The sequence below is a fragment of the Ambystoma mexicanum genome, chromosome 12 (assembly GCF_040938575.1).
Source record: "Ambystoma mexicanum isolate Mex_15411 chromosome 12, UKY_AmexF1_1, whole genome shotgun sequence".
Lineage (NCBI taxonomy): Eukaryota > Metazoa > Chordata > Amphibia > Caudata > Ambystomatidae > Ambystoma > Ambystoma mexicanum.
The window spans coordinates 9,048,028-9,070,569 of record NC_090936.1 but is presented as its reverse complement, the minus strand read 5'-3'; the positions used below and the strand labels follow the sequence as shown (position 1 = coordinate 9,070,569).

The window sequence follows — 22,542 nt, the reverse complement described above, 5'->3', positions numbered from 1 at the left end:
CTCTTTGTCCAATTTTGGTAACGTGGATGGAACGGTAGGCTTATCTCTGCAAGGTCGTGTATTGTTGGTTAGTTGGCACACAGTCAAAATATCATTATTACCCAATTATAAATGGGAATGTTTAGTCAGGGTTGCATAAAAAAAATCGACTTTGTTGTCATAATAATAGACAGTTCTACACACTACGAAATACAACCCACCCTGTAAAGGAATGCAGGCAGGAGGGAAGTCGGTAAAGTAATTAATCGCAATAGTGCAAAGATACTTGGTTTCAACACAAATGGAGCAATGGGTCGTAAAATTTCACTAGCGGCCTTTGTGGTTTTGTCCCACTAGTCCTTCTCCAATGTACCTTGTGCTGTAGAGGTTCTCGGTGATCGACTGTGCAGAGTCTGTTTCAGGGTGCTTTGCAGCTTTGCAGCTTTTGCAACAGAGTTCAAGACCGGACACCGCTGCGAGTATCAGGTGGAAGGCAGTTGGGTGAGCGAGCTGCATACACCTCTCAAACACCAAACCAAACACAACCAAAACCTACAGCACAACAAACCGCACTACATTGCAACAACAAAACAAAAACACACATAGTCTTGCACAACAGTACACGACTACTACCGGCTGGAAACACCCCAGGCCCAGCCAACGGACCCACCGGGCTGAGGCCGCCAACAGCACATCACTGCTCTCTTGCACTTGTCCTGCCTCCTCCCACTAATCACCCTCCCCTCCTCTTTCAGAGCCACCAGAGCGCCAGGGGACCACTCCGGAGGTGACAATGTTAAAGGACATTTGTACCGCGCACTAACATAACATATGTGTGCTGGTCGGCGGTTCTGATGCACTGGTTGAGGTGCCTCAGATGGCTTTAGCTACTTTGGTTTAACAGTCAGTGGTGCAGTCGGTTGCAGCCCGAGGAGCTTGAAAGGCTTGAAAATGTCCTTTAAGGTGGATGTTAATTGATGCTTGTTGATACAAGCCCAGTGAAGGAGCTACGAGGAGTGCGTCGTGTTTGATGGCATTGGCCCAAAGCTGAAGAGAGTGTTAAGGCAGCTGCCTTGTCCCTGGTTTAGGGTTAGAGGCTCTCTGGCACTTCCCACATGGGAAGCTTGCTGTTTCCAGTCTCCTTTGTTGGTCTACTTTGTTTTTCATTCATACAGGCCCACACGGGGCCTGGCTGCAGAGACTCTCTGAATAGTATGTGAATGCTGCCACCAGTTACAGGGCTAAACAAAAGGACATGGTGGATCCATGCAGCCTAGTTCTTTAGGCTAGCCATGGCAGAGGGAAGGTTTGCCACCCCCCCTTTCTGGAGATCCATTGTGTATCCCACCTGTCAGATCCCAACTAAATATGATGGGTGGGGGGGAATGCGCCTGTAGGCTGTGTCCACCCAGAGTCCACAGGTCTAAGCGTATGCTGTGCGGTGAGCACAGGAAAATGTGTGTGGGTTAGGCCCACGCATTTTCCAGAGGTTGACCTAACATCATTCAATTTAATTAAAAATGTTTAAAAAAGCCCAGGCCAGCGCCCACCCAATGTGCGGATGGTGGAATCCGTCAGTGTGATCTGGGTTTTTAATGTGTCCAAAACAAATTGTACACCTGTATGCTTTGGGGAGAACTTCAGCATTATTAGTACAATACCAAATTCTTGGCGCTGGCCCATGTAGATACGATTTTAATTTGCCTTCGAAAGTCTATCTAGAATAATTGGAATGATTCTGATGGCTTTAACGTGTTGTCTCATCATCTTGACACTGAAATGCATGGTTCAAATGGGGAATGTGTTGCTGCTGTCCCTTAGCAACGGTGCCTGTGGACGCGAGCCCGCTCTCAGTAGTAATCAATCCTCTCTTGCAGGCACGAGCACAAGTGTGGAGGCTCTTTGGTGAAGGAGAACTGGGTGCTGACAGCAAGTCAGTGTTTCCTTTCAGGGTAAAGTAGTGCTTCATTTTTTTGTCTACGTTTTGCTCCTCGTCAACAATATTTATTAATTTATTCAATTAAAGAGGCTTGCTGAAATTCAATTTCTTTTGAACATCTCAACGATGCGTTGGTTAACAAAGTGTACAGTGTGTTGTTGTTGTACTTCAGTCTAGTTTCCGGACTACACAGGCGTTGTGCACAGTGCTGTGACTGCAGTTTGAGCGCCTTATAGCATACTTCACCACCCTTTTGTAATACCACATATTAGACGTTGCTATAATTCGCAACTTCTAGAGAAAACCCAACTGAAAGCAGTTTTGTTCCCGCCCATCTTGGATATACTCCCCAAGTCCTAGCTAACTGGAAGCAACTTGAAGTGCCATGGGACTCTGTGTAGCCAACTGATTCCACGGGTCTGCATTGTAAATGCCACCCGCCATGCATACATGTCAGAGGGAATTGACTCCATTTGCACTGAGTTGCTGAAAATGAAGGCATGCAAGTGGGGTTTGCCTGATTTTCGCACCTATTAGTTCCTTTTCAGAGGCAAATGGTTCAAATTGCATGGACGTGGGCCTTCTAGGTTTGCACATTGGGTAAATTACTCAAAAAGTCACATGATGAACTGGTTTAAGTTTAGAATTCCAGGCATGTACAGTGTTAATGTTCCCTGACTTGCTTATTCAACAATGCACAGACATTTTTAGATAAGAATATTGACTAATATCTCCCTCCCAAATGTTCACCCTACATTGCTTTCACTTTCCGAGCCCAGTTTGAGAGCTGTGCTTCCTTCACGGGATTCCAGTTAACGCTTTCATTGTGAGTTGCATTGCACTACCATTGGACCCACATGTTTTGGGGGATATATGCATTTTGGCCCGCGATTCATGGAATAATCTGCATAGAAAATAGGGACTGTGCGCGCAAAACCACGTGCACACTCCCGTTGGTCAATTCATGGAATTGACTGCACAGTACTTTTTGTTACTTTGCAGAGACTCTGCGCAGGCTCACCATGTGACTGCGAGAGGCTAAGTCCTTTGCACGAGACACCACGCAGAGCGTGGCCATGGTTGGCAGATGGTAGGGGGCGGAACTCAGAAAATGAGGACGAACAAGGAAAATGTGGCTTTGCAAGGGACGGCCTGCAGGCAGTGCACCGCCTGGCCACTATTGCGCAAAACAGTACACATTCATGGATCCGAGCGTGCAACCTCTCGGCGGGGATACTATAATCTTATTATCTGCCGCCCAAGGGCAGGATGATCCGTAGATTACAACCATCTGTCCCTGAAGTCCATCTCCATAGGTTTGGCTGCGGATCTCAACATACTGGAGCTCAGTCTCTTCTCCTTGTTAGTGCGCGGTACAAATATCCTTTAACATTATCACTTCCGGAGTGGTCCCCTGGCACTCTGGCTGCCCTAAAACGGGAAGGGGGTGAGTTAGTGGGACTAAGCGTGAAAAGTGCAAGGGAGCAGTGATGTGCTGTTGGCAGCCTCAACACGGTTAACATTATTCGCTGGGTTTAGGGTGTTTTCCGGTCTTTAGATGTTGTATGCTGTTGTGCGAGTCTGTGAGGTTTGTTTTGTTGTTGTGGTGTAGTGAAGTTTGTGTGGTTTGTTGTGGTACAGGGTTGTGGTTGCGTCTGGTTAGGGTTTGAGAGGTGTACGCAGCGGGGTGAAATTGTTAGTGGATCGGTTATTGGCCTCGTTGTCTATGAGAGATGTGATGAATTGCCACGTTTTTCTAGGTGTGGCGTGCGAACATCACTGCATGTCAATCTAGCTCCGACATCAGCCGATAATCATTATCCCTTCTATAAATGACGCTGGCCAATATTCACAACTGTGCCTTGATTAGGTCTTCTGTCTCTTCGAAGAGGCGAGTGCCCTACGTTCAAGCAGTCTGCCGTTTCTTCCCTTCAAACGATGTTATACCTTGCCTTGCGCTCAGACTAGGCTTCTCTGTGGAGAGTTCTCTGTAGACTCGTGCACTTAGCTTACCGTCACCCGTCCCATATACACAGATGTCTCCTATGGTTCGTTGATCGAGTAAATTTGTGCTGGTTGGTGCTCCTATCCAAAGGGGGCAATACGCCCATATCCTGCTCTGCAAAGAAAAGCCTTTCAATCGTGCCTGCCAATAAGTCCCACAGATTGTGCCGCTCTGAACCAGCAGGGTGCGTCTTCCTGGTTATGTGTTAAAGAACAGCATTGGAAGAAGCTTCTCTTCTGAAAATGCAAATTGGTTCCTATTAAACAAACAAAAAAAGACACAGGTGAGTGTAGGGAAAGGTGTTCTGCAATTTGGCACAGGGGGAGGATGGAAGTAGAAAAGCAGAAAGTATCTGGGCACCCCACCTCATAAAGTAGGACAAAAAGAAGGGAGTTGTTTGATTAAGATATGTCCATCAGCATCATTTTCGGGAATAGTCTCTCAAGCATGAACACCGACATCCACGTCCTAGCCAATGCCTCTCCTTTCTCAAGCCACGCTCCCTTGCTCGTCTCGCGAGATCCACGTCCTAGCCAATGCCTCTCCTTTCTCAAGCCACGCTCCCTTGCTCATCTCGCGAGATCCACGTCCTAGCCAATGCCTCTCCTTTCTCAAGCCACGCTCCCTTGCTCATCTCGCGAGATCCACGTCCTAGCCAATGCCTCTCCTTTCTCAAGCCACGCTCCCTTGCTCGTCTCGCAAGATCCACGTCCTAGCCAATGCCTCTCCTTTCTCAAGCCACGCTCCCTTGCTCGTCTCGCGAGATCCACGTCCTAGCCAATGCCTCTCCTTTCTCAAGCCACGCTCACTTGCTCATCTCGCGAGATCCACGTCCTAGCCAATGCCTCTCCTTTCTCAAGCCACGCTCCCTTGCTCGTCTCGCGAGATCCACGTCCTAGCCAATGCCTCTCCTTTCTCAAGCCACGCTCCCTTGCTCGTCTCGCAAGATCCACGTCCTAGCCAATGCCTTTCCTTTCTCAAGCCACGCTCCCTTGCTCGTCTCGCGAGATCCACGTCCTAGCCAATGCCTCTCCTTTCTCAAGCCACGCACCCTTGCTCATCTCGCGAGATCCACGTCCTAGCCAATGCCTCTCCTTTCTCAAGCCACGCACCCTCGCTCGTCTCGGGAGATCCACGTCCTAGCCAATGCCTCTCCTTTCTCAAGCCACGCTCCCTTGCTCGTCTTGCAAGATCCACGTCCTAGCCAATGCCTCTCCTTTCTCAAGCCACGCTCCCTTGCTCGTCTGGCGAGATCCACGTCCTAGCCAATGCATCTCCTTTCTCAAGCCACGCTCCCTTGCTCATCTCGCGAGATCCACGTCCTAGCCAATGCCTCTCCTTTCTCAAGCCACGCTCCCTTGCTCGTCTCGCGAGATCCATGTCCTAGCCAATGCCTCGGCTTTCAGAAGCCACTGTTCCTTTGCTCGTTTCGCACCCAGTGCTTTTGGCTCTGAATCCAACCCTTTTCTTATTGGAGAGTTTTCTTCATTTTTGGAGCTTGGATTTCTGGATCTGTCTTTGTCTCTGACTCTCCAAGGCAACGGGTAGTTTCCACTGAATGTCTGGGGGCAGTGTTCAAGGACCAACCATTCTGTGGGGAGCACCTGTGACGGCATGCAAGCACAGACCTCCACCCTTGGAATGAGTTGAAGCTCCCTGAAGTCTCAGGCACGTGGTAGCAATCCCGGGATATACAGAATTGGAATTTGAAGCTATTAGACTGTATGAATTATGATACAATGACTTTCACTTAAAACCATATTCTCTGGCAGGGATAATTTTACATGTGTCTAATATTTCACACAAAGGAAACAGTACTGATTGACTAGGCTTATACTCTCTAAAGGAAGGCCTGCTTATGACACCCCGATGGCCTTTTTAGATCACTTGCAAGTTTCAAGGTTGTTCTTCTTTTAATGGGATTGAATCCCCTGGTTTTGTGATACGCAATCTTGTGGCTTCTGGAATAACGCTATGATGTGTTAGGTTTCTTGCTGTAAGAGATGTTTGCACACCGAAGATGATAATGGGTTTGTCTTACACAGGGGTGTTGACCTGAAGGACTATGAAGCGTGGCTTGGGGTGCACAACATCTATGGCCGAGAAGAGAAGTACAAGCAAGTCCTGAACATCTCGCAGCTGGTGTTTGGACCCAAGGGCTCACACTTGGTGTTACTGAAACTGGCACGGTGGGTTCTCTTGCGTACGCAACGTGTTCCCAGTATGTGGGATTGTCTCTAGTCTTGTGGTTTGTCATTGCTTTGTCTCCGCTCTTGGGTGTGGACGTGATTCAAGTGTTGCACTGTGCGGGCTGGTACCTGCTCCTCGGGTCTGCAACCCTGGTCCAATACCTACCTGCCGGACCAGGGGACAATATCTACTTGTCGATTAGTCCGATTCCACGTATGGGGGCGATCCATCCTGAAGTGGCAATAACAACCCTACACATGCTTCTGCCTCCAAGGGTGACACGAGTGATGGACAGCTGCCTCCCCAGGCAAGACCGCAAAGGGTCAACAGACCTATATGCCCAATTTCTCTCATTGGAACGAATTTGATTTTTTTTAATTTCAAAAATAGTAATTTGGTGGTTTATGCAGTTTTTCAGAACATATTATTCCAGTGTATAAGTGCTGTAATAATGGTGATATTGATTATCACCCATTCATGGTACTCCTTTTATCGCTCCAGGGATGATGAAGTGCTGAGTCATCTTGACCAGGTTACCCTGCTCTCTCAGCATGCCCACGCCACTTGAGCGGCTCCCCCAGGCCCGCGCCACTTGAGCTGCTCCCCCAGGCCCGCGCCACTTGAGCTGCTCCCCCGCATTTGCCTAGATCAATTTGGGAACTTCTTTGGATGCTTTCCTCTTATGACTTTGTAAAAACAAATTGAGGAAATATTGCACAGTTTGCGTCAGGCAGCGAATTGGCGTATTTCCACGTGCACTCATGTTGTTTGCTTTCCTTCACAGACCTGCAGTGCTGAGTAACTTTGTCAACTATATCAAGCTACCATACTACGGCTGCATCATTCCAGAGAACACCGCGTGCACAATCTACGGCTGGGGCCACACCGGAAGTAAGGGACCTTGATTAGTCATCCCTCTAGAATGCAAAGTGCTTGAAAGCTGGCTTCCATGAGATAAATTCCCCCCCAAGAAAAAAAAAAGACATTTAAGGTAGCTTTGAGTGATTGGAGCTTGTAAAAATCTGGATTGATGTGCTATAAAACCACGTTAATCAAAGTGCCGGATTTTACAGTAAGCTCTGACTCTATCACCGAGGAGCAACCAGGTGGGGGCTGTTGGCCAATGAGAAGGCGTGGATCTCCTGCTACAAGCCTGCGGTCCCTGGCTGCTGGGTGGCTGCTCTAGTTGTCAGACACATCGCTAGTCCCGCAAATGAGTTGCTCATTTCTACACTGACCTGCCTTATTGACTTTCCCTCGCCCTCATTGTGTGTTGGCTGTGCACAGTGCACGTTTGCCACATGGAATTATAAATGACTAATCATGTTATAACGCGCCTGTACACAAGTGTTTCTAGGCGTCACAAGACAAGGGAGGGAAGACAGAGGGAGGACAAGACAAACGATCTTACTAGGCCCTGTGTCATTCAGATCGTGCAAGTGCAAGAACGAGAAGGACAAGGGGAAAGGGAGGTGGGGGAAGTGCAAGGGAGATGGCAGGGGAAAGCACGGCAGCGATGCTCTGAGTAAGTGCAGCCGGGCAGTGCAACTCTGGGTAGTGCAAGGAGAACAAGGGACTGTAGGGTTACATTTGCAGCCACTAAGTGCATGGTAGGCCCAGAGGCAGTGCAGGGGTGACCGATCAGGCAAGAGCCAGGTTCCCAGTGAGACTCTGAGGGTAGCCAAGCAACCAGTCGGTGCAGTAGACAAGTAGGTCAGGTAGGTCAGCAGGGGAGGGAGAGAGAGAAAACAGAGGAGACGAGGAACGTTTTGAGCTGCTTGCGGAACTTCAGGTGGTACAGCTCAAGTCTGAGAGGGGCAGGGAGGCCATTCCAGAGGGAGGCACCTGCAGAGGATAGAGATGTACCCCCACTCTCTGTCTGGAGAAACGTCTGACCCTCAGAAAGTTGAAGGTAGAGACCTTTGCTCAGCTAGGACGAAGGTATTTTGGAAGAGTTTTATGTAGTGCGGTCCCCGCCCCCAGAAAGCCTTGTGGACAATGCAAAGGGGCTTGAACTTGATCCTTTCAGCTACCGGGAGCCAGTGGAGAGATTTCAGGGTGGGAGAAATACGGCCTCTGGGCTTGAGGCCAAGGATAAGTCTTGTAGTCCTGTTCTGGATTAGTTGCAGAGGGCGGAGAGTAGAGAAGGCAGTTTGAGAAAGAGGATGTTGCAGTAGTCCGGCACAGACAGAAACAGGGCTCTAGAGACTGTGAGCTTCTGAGGGAAAGTGAGAAAGGGAAGAGTCCCTTTGAGGAGGTGCAGCTGGCAGTGGGACTTCCTGGTGATTTCTGAGATGTGAGAAGAGAAAGAATGAGTCTAGTCAAAGATGACATCAAGGTTTTTTGTCTCGCAGGAAGGCAAAGGAACAGGGCCCCAGATGGGAGGGCAGAGTGAAAGAGGGAGGGGTCCCAATGAGAATGATCTGTCTTACTGGCATTAAGGCAGAGATCGCTGGAGGCACACCAATCCTGAATCACGGATAGATAGTCGGGAATGAGCGAGAGAGGAGGGGAGGCTGAAGGGAGCTAGAAAGAGAGCGGATTGGCCCACCTGACCTCTACCTTCTCCTCTAACTTTCAGTGTTTTGCGGATGACAAAGGGGCCAAGTAGAGGTTAAAAAACCAGAGTGAGAGGATAGAGCCCTGGGGAATGCCACAGGTAGAGAGAGGAGGTGGAGAGAAAGGGACCAAGTTGGACCGGGGATGGCCGTACCAAGAGGAATGAGGCCCTGTCAAATTGGGAGGCCCTGCGAGTATGCAAACTTCACTATCATAAACACACTCCTATCGCAAATGTGATATTTCTGCCTGTGGCTCTAGTCCACACGTGCACAGAATGAGCCGTTAAACACCTGTTATTTCACTTCTGTTACTCCCTCGCACTCTTTCAGCAAACAACTACGATGGGCTGCTGCACGAGGCCAACCTGCAGATCGTGGCCAAGGAGCGGTGCAATGAGGAGCTGAAGGGCAAGATCACAGTGAACGAGTCTGAAATCTGTGCAAGAAGCGTGCACGCCAACACTGGGCCCTGTGAGGTAAATCCAACACGCTTGTTGCCTAGTCTGCAGTCATGTATTTGTATTTGTTTTATTTGTACAGTCCGCCTGACCCACAGGCATCTGGGCGCATATCTTATGTTACAGTTACATATAGTCAGTTACACGTATTTACAAACCGCATGAACACAGATCTTATGTTACAGTTACAGATGAGCAGCAAGGCACAGTAACTGTACATTGACTCTTCTTGTAAAATTGTGTATGACGGCTTCAGACACCTCGGTACATCAGCCATGTCTTGGCTTTGTGCTTTAAAGAGTGGAAATAATGCTTGATTCTAATGGGGTTAGCCAATGAGTTCCATAATTTAGCAGCAAGGACATGGAAGCTCACTCCACCCACTTTTTGAAGTTTATATCTTGGTACATTGAGGCAAAGGTTTGGGCAGATCTCAGTGGACGTGTTGAGGAATGATGAACAAATCAGTTAGCCAAATAGGTAGGGGCCTGATTGTGTACACATTTATGTGTGAGGGCAAGTGTTTTAAGTGATATTCTTTGGGGGACCGAGAACCAGAGAAGGCTTCGCCTAGTGTCCGAGGTGTGTGAAGATCTAGGAAAGTTGAGGGCAGCCCCAATGGCATTGTTTTGAGTAATCTGGAGTCTGTTTAAATTGCATCGACTAGTCCCTAGCTATAATGCATTACAATAATCTAGTTTAGACATAATCAAACAATGTCCTGGCAAGACTAATGCAATTAGGGGTGGTAAGGAAAAGGCGGCAGTCTGAAATCAGTTTGCAGGTGTATGCAGGGTCTGCAATGACAGCGTTAGTTTGCCTGTTAAGCGTAAGTGTGGAATTAAAGGGAGATTCCGACGGTTCTGGTATTATTAGAGACCTGGATAGTGTTCCCATCTGTGCACTAGGACCTCAGCCGGCCCATAAAGCTGGGGGTTGCCCAATAGCACTTTAAGATGAGGTAGCAGCACTCGTGAGATGGATGGGGATGCAGATTAGTACTCTAGCATCGAATCAATAATGACAACTCAATGGTTTGCCAAAGGGAGAACGTGTAATGACAAGTACAAAAAACGGGGAGTTCATGAACATCAGCTGTTGCTTGATCTTCCTTCTCGCTTAAACTCCAACGAACTTCATAGAAAACACATCTTTTATACTAAAAACTCATCATCACTGACGTGTAACGCTTAAAATGTTGCATGCAAATCTATTGGTTATAGGAAGGTAACTTTACTATAGGTACTTTATCTCTATATGGTAACGGGGTGACAGGATTGGGTTATCAGTGTCAGGTGGGGCATCTAAGCCTTTCCTTCAGAATAGCTATTGTGGATGTCACTAAAAGTATGACATCCCATTGGTTCTACAAACTAGAGGATCCTAGATTTCTTGGTCCATTGTGATTGAGTTGGCACCAAGCCTCTTTGTACTTTTCCACTGGCTTAGCAGCGTGCAGAATGGTCAGCCATGTGCAAGGTGCTTGCCCGCTCTTCCAGCCTTCCCCCAACCATTGCCATCATCAATCACCTCCCCACTGGCCACGTGTCAATTATTTCTTGTTGGTTTGACCTTGAGACTGTATCTCTGTCGGGAAGAGTTCAGATATCTGTGCATGGCACAAGTCCGCGCGTAGGTGTGAAGGCCCCAACTCTTCTTAGTTGGCACGTCACGTGATTCAGACACCGTGAAGTCATCTCCTTTTCCCTGTAATTCGTGTATTTGATTTAGCTTTCTGTCCACCACCTGCCTTCAGCTGCTTATCTTGACTTCTTTGAACAGGATACTCCGCTCTTTGCTTTACAAATCGTATCTATGGTTCGTCTATGTCAGCCGATGCAACCTTGCCTTCTTGGTACAGGTTGCAAGCGTCTGAGTTTCGTTTCTTGTCTTTTAGCTTTCGATTCTCGTGTTGAGCGGCTCCTCTCCTGTAGCCTTTTAGTAACGTTTGGTTTATTCTGCTCTTGTGCACAGTGGAAGTATACTTGTACATGTCTATCTCAAAAAGGAGCATTTTATATAGGTAGCACTTGCTGCAATCTATTTTACTACTAAGCATAGCAAGCCGCATGGTTTTCTTAGCTTTCTTGCGGTTCCAAGCATATGTACACATGTAAATTGGCTGCATATCTTCATCACGCTTATGGCATAAGCTTCATACCTTTGACATTGTTATTTCACTTTAGATTCATGATGCCCCTTATCCATGGTGTTTCGTCTCTTTTCGTCATTCGCAGATCGTCATATCTTCTAGATGTGAGTCAGTCTGGGTTCTTGTGACATCACTGTTCATCTTCCTTTAGGACCTTCTTGGCTTCTTCAGGCATTGTTTTGTCACAATCGTTAGTTTGTCTTACTTGTCGATATGGTTTTCTCAATGGGTACCTTACTGTCCAGGGTTTCTCAAGTACAGGTACTTCAATAGGTGCTGTCAATCTGATAGGTACTGGTCAGAGCCGCACTGCAGCTCTCTGCTGGTTTATTTGCTCATCATACGTCACATACTTTGGCGTGAAAGTTCCTGGCACTTCAAAATGGGTGATTTGACTGCGGGTCGAGCTTGGGACCTCCTCTACACATCGATGTTAAAGGTTTTGAAGGCCGGGTCCAGATTGTTAATTCGATTTTTGTGAGTCGAGGATGAGGAGCTCTGTCTTGTCACCAATAAGACAGAGCTCTAGTTGGGCCATCCAAGCCTGTATGACTTGATAAACCTCCTTCACGCCTTAGTGTCTATAGGGTGGTCACCCGTAATTAGAATGAGTATCTGGGTGTCATCAGCATAGTTGGTGTATGTGACACCCAGATAGTCAAGTATGTCAAATAGAGGCTTGGTGAACATATTATAGAGTATGGGAGAGACACAAGATCCTTGGGGTCCCCACAGAGGACTGGTGAGGGTTTGGCAGCGGTGGAGTGGGAGAAGACCCTCATGGATCTGTTGCTCATTTCTCTGACACAGCTACCACTTGGATCAGATAATTCCGGAACAGCAGTTACGAGGTGTTTACAGAGGATAAGGTCAAATGCTGCTGATAAATCAAGAAGAAGTAGCAGGGTTAATTTGCCGTTATCTTTAAAGTCCTCAATTTTTGTCTTAAGGTCGATAAGCGCAGTCTCAGTTCTGTGCCTAGGGCGGAAGCCAGATTGTCTTAGGCCAATAAGATTGTTTGATTCCAGGTAGTCCTGTATCTGCAGATAAGCCGCATGATCGAGGACCTTGAGTATGAAAGGGACAGTGGTGATGGGCCTGTAGTTGGTTGGTATGCTTGCGTCCAGTGTTGGTCTCTTTAAGAGGGGAGTGACCCAGGCGTCCTTGAGGTTGTCAGGGACAGTACCCGTATTGAAGGAGGCATTAATAATGGCAGTGATAAAGGGGGCTAGTTCGTGAGCAGCTTCCTTAATGATGGGGGCAGGACATGTATCACCCTGACAATTGGAGGGTTTAAGTTTGCGGATGATACTTTGAACTTCTAAAATGGTAAGTGGTGAGAAGTTGAATGGTGCAGGAACCAGAGGGATGGTTGCAGGATTAGGTTGTGCAGCGTTTTGTAGGCAGTTTTTTTTTTTTTAATAATTGATTTTCAACTGGAGCATAGCTATCTTGTTTAAGAGAGGTTTTTGGATGTTGGAACACCATGCGCTGTCTTTGCTACAAGTGCCGGGTGGGGAAGAAGGCAATTTTAATTCCTTCAGGATTTTGAAAAGCTCCTTTGTATTAGATTCGGCTAGTGTTATGTGTGTGTTGTAAGACTCTTTTTTAGCTAGGAGGATAGCTTTCTTATAATTGAGAGTAGCAACTATAAGGTTGTCTTTGTTGGAGGGGCAGGGGAGACTTTTCCAACGGGTTTCAGGCATACATTTTTCTTTGAGTAACACTCTCAGTTGTGGGGTAAACCAGGAGTTGAGGTGTGCTCGCTGTATAGGTTTCCAGAGTTTAGTGGGGGCTATGATATTAACGGCCTTGAGAATGGTGCAGTTGTGTACATCCACAACGGCGGTGGGGTCTGAACATGATCGTGCAATTTTGTTGAGCATGGGCAGAATGATGGGAAGAAGTTTGTCCTCTGTGATGTCCTTTTTGTTTCTTGTGGATATGGCAGGCGCAATGTCCTGTTTATTATGCAAGTTATCGGCTGGGATGGTGAAGGTGATAATGTGGTGGTCGGACCACGCACAGGGAGTGTTCTGTTCTATTCTCAATAAAGGCCCGACCTTAACTGTAGCATTAACTGAGCTTTGCATACGCGGTGTGTAAAGCCTAAGTTGGAGAGAGTGCTGGTGATTTCCAATGCAAGCTGGTCATTAGGGTCAAGGAGTCCAAGGTTAAGCTCGCCTAGTAAAATGATTTGGGAGTTTGTCTTGGTTTTCTCTAATAGGATGGATGCAAGATCCTCAGTAAAGGTGTTGAGAAGGCCTGGAGGTCTGTATACAAGGTGTCAAGTAGCAGATTTGTTAGGAGAGATGGCAAATTTGACAGATAATAACTCCGATGAAGGGATTTGTACGTTAGAGGTAATTCTGATGTTGACAATGTCTTTGTGTATGAAGGTGACACCAGCGCCTTTGGTCTGGCTTGTGTTAAGATCGATTCTGATAATAGAATATCCACTAGGTAGAGCGAGGGAGAGGAGTGGGCCGAATGCAGCATGAAGCCATGTCTCGGTGATGGCGATGAAGTTGAGGTCATGGGTAGAAATGAGATCTGCGATGTCAAGTGCATGGGCCAGGAGGGACCTGGCATTAATAAGAGCGCCCTTGTTCTGCATTTCTTTAAAGGTATTTTTTATGTCTGGTGGTGGATTGGGAATATAAGGTAGGGATACGTCCGTTGTTAGGAGCAAGTTGCGCATTTGGCGGGTGTATGTAGAAATGTGGACCTGAGTCTAGAGTTTCGATGAGAACATAGTATCTGGCTATAGCACTTTCTTTCCAAACCCGCACCCCACCCAACCAACCATGCTAAGTTTTAGGAGATGAGCAGAGAATTGGGACTAGGTATAGGCATAGGGAGTGAGGGTGGCTTGAGAAAGGGAGTACTGGGGTACTCCAGACATTTTATAAGCCGTGTGGCACGGGTGAGGTAGTAAAATATACCTGGAGGTCTTAGTAATGGGAAGGCGGTGGTGGGGGCTGCAGTGCAATGCAAATATAAGATCTTGAGCAAGTGGGTTCCTCAAGGAAACAAAGAGCAGTGAGGTACATCAGCATATTGAGCAGGTAGTAGAGCAGATGTTAAACATTTAACATTTAAGGTATTTGTACCACGTACCGTCACCAACGGAATTGGTCCCCGGGCGCTCTGGCGGATCTGTAAGTGATAAAAGGGGGGGCTTGGTTAGTATGGTGAAGAGGGAGTAGGATAGTGAGAGGAGTGTTGTTCTGTTGGCAGCTTCAACTCGGTGTACACCTGGTGCTGAGCTTTGGTGCGGGTATTGGATCGGTGTCAGTCCACGTGTGCTGTTGCTCCGGCTTGTGTTGTTGCAGTGTTGTGAAGTGTGTGCGGCTTGTTGTGCGAAAGATGGTTGTGCGAGTTTTTTGAGTGAGATAGGTATGCAGACTTTGAGTTTATATTGGTTAGTGGGTTACAAGACTTTTAGCATGCTACCATTCACAGTTTCTTCTAAGTGTGGCACTGTTGGCCTTTGCATGTGGGCATGCCAACATTCACAGACCCTTCTAGGTGCGGCGCAGGCTGGTGTCTAGAAAACTGTCCAGGTGTGGGCATTCTAGCATTCATACATAATTTGGATGCTACTCAGGCTGGTGTTCACAATTCTAAGTGTGGCACCTGCTAGCATTCAAGTTTCATCCAGGTGCGGGCATGCTGTCCTTCAATTAATCCCATCTAGATGCGATGCAGGCCAATTGCCCACAATTCTAAGTGTGGCCTGTGCTAGTCTTCACGTTCAGTGTAGGTGCGGGCATGTCAACACTCAGACTTCACCCAGGTGCGGGCATGCTAACATTCAAGGTCCCATCCAGATGCGACGCAGGCCAACCCACACAATTCCATCCAAGCGAGGCCATGATCACAATTTTAAATGTGTTTGCCGGTCTGGGTATGGTCCGTCCAGTATGTACGAGTGGGTGAGTCACTTGGGGCTTTCTTCTGGGTGTACGTATGTGATCAGTCTCTGGAGCCTCCTTTAGTGGCTATTTTCCATGATGTCTTAAGCTCTGTCGGGTGGTTGGTTCTTTGGTTCGAGTGTTTGTCCAGTTTGAGAGTGTCCGAGGTCGGAGTGATTTTCACCGTTGTTATAATGTCTGCGCATTCTAGTGCGTCTCCGTTGTGGTTACGCTATGAAGAGCCATGATTTGAGGAGTTTGCTGAATGCTAGGTGGTTTGTTGTGTTCCGTATATTCTTAGGTAGGTCGTTCCAGGTTTTGGGAGCCTAGTGAGAAAAAGAGGATCCTCTGAGTTTTTTTCTGTTGTAGGGTTTTGGTTCCAGGCGTATGTCGGTGCTTGATCTTAGTGTTCTTGTCGGTTGATGTAGGCGTAGTTTGTCGCTTAGGAATTCTGCGCCCTGTTTGTGTATCGCTCTGTGTGTGATGCACATGGACTTGAACTTTATTCGCTCTTTTAGTGGTAGGCAGTGTAGTATTTTTAGCGCAGGTGTTGTGTTCTCTTTGGGGTAGCTTGAGGAGGAGTCTGGCTGCTGCATTTAGTATGCGTTGCAGTTTTTTTAGAAGTCGTTTGGGCATGCCTAGGTATAGGCTATTGCCATAGTCTACTCTGGACATGATCAGAGCGATGATGGTAAGTGTTTTGTTGGCGAACAACAGGAACGGTAGGATCCTTTTTGCTGCTGGCAGGAGGAAGAAACATTTCTTGATTAGAGCCACAAGTAAACTTGGTAGAGTGAAGTTGTTATCCATCAGGACCCCTAGGTTTTTTTGCAGTTGATGATGATTCTGGTGTGGTCCCGAGCTCTCTTGGCCAGGGAATGTAGTTGATGTCTCCTCCTTTTTTTGAGACAATCATTATCTCTGTTTTGCCTGGGTTGATTTTGAGATGGTTGAGGTTCATCCAGTTGAATGTCGCGAAGGCAATTCTCTAGTGTGGTGTTTTCTTCTCGGGTATCTTGTATGTTGAAGAATATTTGAGTATCGTCGGCGTAGTTGTAGCATGTGAGGCCGTGTTTTTTGATGAGTTTGATTAATAGGTACATGTAGATGTTGAATAGCAACAGTGAGAAGGATGAACCTTGTGGTACTCTGCACGTGTAGCCTCTGGGTTTGGATTTAAATGGTTTCATCCATACTGCTTCTGTTCTGTTTGTTAGGAAGGATTTGATCCATAGTAGGGCAGTGTCTGTTATCCCTAGTCCTTCTAATCTCTTTATGAGGATGGCATGGTTGACAGTGTCGAAGGCTGCAGACAGATCAAGGAGAATCAGGGCGGTAAAGTTGTCCGAGTCTGCATTAGTTTTTAGGTTGTCCCATATTGAGAGCAGAGCTGATTCTGTTCCTCTCATGGGTCTGAAACCAACTTGTGCCTTGTCTAGTAGGCAGTGCTCTTCTATGAATTCTTGGGTTATTTGGTAGACGTACGTTTCTAGCAGTTTGGCTATGTAGGGTATGTTGGAGATGGGTCTGTAGTTGGATAAGTCCTCTATGTTTCCTGTTGTGTCTTTGAGAAGTGGCTTGATGTAGGCTGATTTGAAGGCCTGTGGTACTTTACCTGTTGAGATTGAGAGGTTGAGGAGGTTCCTGTGGTGTTCCATGGGGGTTCCTTGTTTGAGAATTGTTTTGTATATGTCAAGGGTCTTCAGTTGAGCCTGAATTGTTGCTTAGGTTTACTAGTTTGGCGAAAGCCTCAACTGATATTTCTGGTAAGTTTTGTAGCTTGTTTGCGTTTTCCTCGTCGGTGTCAGTGGGGTTTGAGCTGTGATCGCTTGGTCTGTTTTGTATGGTGTGTTGGATGGAGGTTATTTTGTTTTTGAAGTGGTCTCCGAGGTCCTCGCAGAGTTTCATCGATGGAATTGGCGTGTTGTGTGTAAAACTCGGATGTTAATAGGCTAGTCCCGGAAGCATAGGCACGATGCTAGTAGGCCAGTCCCGGAGGCATAGGCACGATGCTAGTAGGCTAGTCCCGGAGGCACGCCGCACATGTATGACCTCCATTGCCAGACATGCAGTCTGTCAGAAGTAGACCAGGCCGAGAAACGCGCCCCTGCTTCCTGGAAATGTCTGTCACGTTGCATAGCTCACGAGTGGCCTTGTGGTCTCTATCTTGAGAGTGGCAAGGCCAGCTTAGAGAATTCTCCTTCCAAGCTTCATAAATCAAGCAACATTTAAATGGTGCAATATTAAGTACTGTTCTTCAACCGCTTAGAAGATTGAGGATTTTTTCATGAAGCGCTCTATAAGGACCCACTTTTTACCTGTACTGTTTTGGGTAAAAGAAGTATACTCCCACCCCATGTTGCGAGGGTCAGAAGTAGCCAGGAGACCTATGTAGTCACTGGAAGGGGAAGGCACTGCATTGCTTACGAAGGTAACTGAAAGAAGCAGGTGCAGTGAATTTCACGCCCAGAACTGTGTTGCACTACCAGCAGCAATTGGCCCATAGCCAGCCAATCTGATCGGTTGCACCCCTCCTCCCAGGTAATGGGAGATCGCATTATAACCCTATTTAATGGCATCTATTGTATAACTCTCGTAAGGATGAAAGACTGAGTCAGCCAATCCAGAATTCAAACTTGTGTGTGGACGGTTGAGCACTCAAGCCTGCATCAATCACTTAACTTGCTGAGCTAGCTTCCGTCACAAGATACCAGAGCTGTTGCTAGGTCCGGAAAAGATCCGGGGCTAGGCTAACGTCAGGACTGTTGGGACTCTGGGCTAGCTAGCTAGCCTTTTTTGTTGTAGCCTCTGAGCTTCCATCTGGGGCTACAACCAAAAGACCCGGGGCTACAAGCCCCAAAGCCCCCCAGCAACTCCCATGCACCATTAAAAATGTTTATGATAATGGACCTATTGAGTTAGTTGTGCTCCGTGATAAATCAGTTAGTGTTTTAATCGGATCTATTTTTTGTGGCTATTTTCAAGGTGGCTATTTTCACTGTGGTGTTTTTGCCGCAGCTGTATTTGGAGATATTCTGTGTTTTTTGGGAGGGTGGAGGGGAGGTTTAAATGTTTGATTAGGGGATTTTCGGGTGCTAGGTGGCAGGGTGAGGTGCTGGGTAAGATGGGTACTTGGGCTGGGGGTGGTGAACCCACAATAAAAAAAAAATCAATTCTCCCAAAATGTCTAAGATGTAAATACCACAGTTAAAATAGCTGCAGCAAAAATGGGCGTGATGAAAACACGTGCAAACAATATATTGGAGGTTATTCTGAACAAAGTTCTGTGCTTGTGATCAATATATGCATGGTTGCTGCACCCCTGAAACTAATATCCTTATTTTGTTTTTTTCTTCTTAGAGGGATTATGGCGGCCCATTAGTCTGTGAAGAAAATAAAACCAAGCTGGTTCAAGGTGTGATCATACCCGGGCGGGGTTGCGCAATTCATAATCGACCGGGGATTTTTGTCAGAGTGGCTTATTACGCAAAGTGGATCCACAAAATCATCCTGACATTTAAGGTTCCAGACTTATAGTCCTAGATGAAAGGAAAGGACTGCTACATAAATGGACATTCCAAACCGTGGAATTAACATTTTTTCTATAGAAATCTCAAAGGAGTCCAATACATTGGACTCCTAACATTCCTCTGCAAGGCTGGGTGTTTGCAAAATGCCAAAATCTTAAATGTCATCGCAACAAAGTCTCGTATTGTCTTCAACAAGGATACAAGCACCCCGGAGAAACGTCCATAGTTTGGGAATTCAATAACTACATTTGGACTTGACTACATAATGCAATGGGTTTCCCTTAAGATTTCAATACACCCATTCTTCAGTTGGTCACCGTCTCTGAGCACAAGTCGGTGGTACAGATGTCATTTTGGAGTCGGCACTGGTTGCTGAAATGGCAGATTGCATGTCTGTGTCTGCAGCAACATGGTCAGTATCGCTGGAATTGACAGCATAGCAGAATCCGTAAACAAAGGCTGCCAGAAGGAGAAGGAAACCAAGTACATTTACAGGAAACTGAAGGACTGTGCGAACTCCTGAACTCTTTAATCTCCTGGACCTTTAGATATGAAGAAAAGACTGTGTCTGCATTTCATTTCTGGAAATGCGCCACACCATGTGGTGTACTCAAAACTCAAAATTACACTCAGAAAGGATGATAGAACTCAGAGTACCGCTCCTTAATGATTTGTAAAAGTAAGCCTGAGGCAATGTTGGGGTCTGAATTGAAATTTGGTCACTGGAACGAAGTGCCGCATCACTGGTTTCGCCAACACCTTGGACACAAAAGTGTATGGCTTTCATTTGTGTACATGCAGAATGCTCAGTGAGAAATGCATACAGTGGTGGAAGTACTGATTTTTTCTGAGTGAACTAGTTTGTGCACGCTTCGAATATCTGGCCCTCAGTGATTTCTAGCTCATCAAATCGCTACACTTTTTGGGCAATTCATTTTGAAGGCATGCCTTCTAACGCCTCCCCACTCTACAAATATTCATTTTAATTTTCTTTTCTACCACAGCCTTGGGGAATCATACAAATTCACGCTAAAAATAGAAAAACACTGTTTCCAGAACAATGACTACCGACGCAAGAAATACTTTTTTGAAAGGGTATTTTTTGGTTTTGGCATCTAGCTCCTGTACACTAAATATATTTTGTTTCTACAGATACATTCCTTTCCATACTGTAAAATTAAACTATTCTCCAAAATGCTAGATTGAGGGCATTCATTTTTGGTTACGTTTTTAAGAGTCAAGTAAGTCAAAAGCTGTTGAAACAGTGTTTCAATCTCGATAAACACCTTTGTCACCTCGAGTAAGTGTTTTCATGACACAAATCTTGACTCCCTAATTTTTATTTTGTGCTTTTTGACCAAAAATGGTGTTATGTTTTCAAGCAGACACTGCACATGTCCCAGCCTTATTCTGTAGTTATCTAAAATGCATGTTTTATTACACTTCATACAAACATATAAGAATGGTGTAATAACGCTGTTCACTTTACCTGCAGTCAAATCATTGATCATCTCACTTATGTTATTAATCACTCTTAAAAACTCTGTTCTACAGATTATCAACAGTTAGCAAACTTTTGTCGAATAACATTAGGCTGTACATCGCATTACAATAACTACCGCTTAAATTGGGAACGATTGTGCGTGTAAAATTTGCTACATAGCTCCTGAAGATACTTGAAATTTCAAAGGCTGTTGAAAGGAAATGCTTCTGGGTGATCACATGGTTAAGCGCGTGCACATGTTATTGGTGTGACCGGTTTATTTGCTGCTTTCTAGGTTCGTCTTGTTGACAAGACTGGAGCCGCAATTGCTATTTATCATTGTGTCTTTATAATGTTTAGTTTGAAATGTTGCTGTCTTTCCTGTTTTATTCATGAGGAAGTTGTAAAAAGGCGAAATGCCCCAGTCTTTTGCCAAACTGTAGGGGAAAAAATACAGGCATTCGTGTCTGCATTTATAAATATCTGTTTATTCCCAATATTAAGGCCTTGGTGCCCTCTATCATGGAAGGACCACGCGTGTACCTCCAAGGCTACAGCGAATGTCTGACACATATGTAATTACGAAGCGTATTGTGGTAGGTGTGGTTATGCGATTCGCAGTGAGCCATGTTTTGTTTCCATCATTACTAAATTGGTTTAATACATTTCCAGAACATGACATAATTCAATCCTGTGACGTTATATGCCAACACTCAAGATTTGGCACAACAATTGTTAATGTAGAGGCACAAGTGCATGTTAAATGTGTTCCCACTGCAGGTAAATAAAAAAGGAAAGTCTGTGTATTTAATAGACATGTTTAGACGGTGCTGGTAGGTTTTCAAGCAGGAATCCGACTTGGTCTTGAAATGTATTTGACACATACATAACGGCTGCTACCAAAATTCATAAAATATTTTACAATACTTTGGAAAAAGAAAGGCATGTCAATTGATTGCCAACAGTACTTAAGAGCTGGCAAACACAATGACTCTTATATCAGGCGAGACAATCGTACTGTGTAATCACAACCTTAACGTCCTAAACCAGTCAATTTAGGAATTGGCAGTGAAGACATGGTTTATTCAGTTATTGGTATGAATAGCTCTGTGATGATGCTCGTCCATGATATGGGAGTGATTAGCATTGATTATTCATTATTTTATGTTCTTGCTGCCGCCATGGGGTTGAACATACACTGCGCCATCCACAAGCAAGAGCAATTGAACCACGGGTCAAACAAGTCTTCTGTGATCTACTTGTGAAGAAAACGTCCAGTTGTAGTCCGCGAGCCATATTGGATGTATAGAACGGTGAAAGAATCGCCATGTAACATGAAGTAGTCATTAAGCATAGTCACACGTGTAGAACCTGTGTGTTCTTCATGATATTTGCATGGCCCTTTCTGTCTTCATGTTCCAAATGTGTCCTGTGTGGGCGTGCAGTTGTAGTTACAAAAAGCATGCATATTGCCATTGGAAACGCTCTTTGCCTCCTTCTGCTGTGCAGAAGATGTACATATAGTTCTTATGTGATTTTTCTCAGTGTATTGCAAATGTGTCCGGAGCGGTGCTGGCAGGTGGGGACCCAGCACAATATATTCCAGCGTCTTGCCGAGCTTGAGCTGTTTCCGGAGTATTTTTATTATTGAGGTTGTCGCTCAGTTTGTATAGGGAGTGCGACTGAGGCGACTGCAAGACCCAAGAAGAATACGGGCATGTACAATGTCTTTCCTTTATTCTTGTGAATAGTCAATGTTGGTTCCAATGGCACCAGGTGAATGTAATGGCAGGTGTGTTCCCTATTCAACAGACTCTCAATTGTTCCCTTGTGCTCCTTTGTACATCAGGGCTATGCTGAAAACATGGGCACACAACTAAAAGAACATATCTGAGACATCATTCCCAATGTTTGAATAGTGGTCGTGTATCGTAAGGAGAACACCTTTGTCAGGACATACAAATTGTATCAAATATAACTAGTGATGTCATCAATAGGTTATGTCTGTAATTTTGGATTTGTGTCTATACTTGTAATACAATAAAATATTTTACCTAAAAACACGATTTTCGCCCAACTTTTCAAAAACTGGAACAATTACTTTCCAATTCACAAAGTAGGGTCAATGTCTTGCGCTCACAAACTGCGTGATGGGATATGCAACTCCAGGGCATGAACAAGTCTGAGATAATTGTGTTTAAAAAGGATGAACATAGGGGGAATCCGGGTTCTGAGTTTATAGAATGTGCAGAATGTTTTAAAAGTTTTGGTCCTGGAATAATTAAGTGGAAATGTCTACTGTATTGGGTGGCCATGGACTACAGTCAC

General features: G+C 45.9%; 1 protein-coding gene across 2 annotated transcripts in view; it reads left to right on the top strand.

The window, feature by feature from the left end:
- HGF (hepatocyte growth factor) overlaps window positions 1-22,275 on the top strand; it is a 179,762-nt gene extending 157,487 nt beyond the window's left edge. For both annotated transcript variants that reach the window (XM_069627802.1, XM_069627801.1), the window contains exons 14-18: window positions 1,857-1,931; window positions 5,969-6,112; window positions 6,898-7,004; window positions 9,005-9,150; window positions 18,562-22,275. In XM_069627802.1, the coding sequence (XP_069483903.1) occupies window positions 1,857-1,931; window positions 5,969-6,112; window positions 6,898-7,004; window positions 9,005-9,150; window positions 18,562-18,738 (649 nt within the window). In that variant the 3' untranslated portion in view covers window positions 18,739-22,275. The remainder of the gene's footprint in view (window positions 1-1,856; window positions 1,932-5,968; window positions 6,113-6,897; window positions 7,005-9,004; window positions 9,151-18,561) is intronic.
- Window positions 22,276-22,542: the final 267 nt, after the last annotated feature.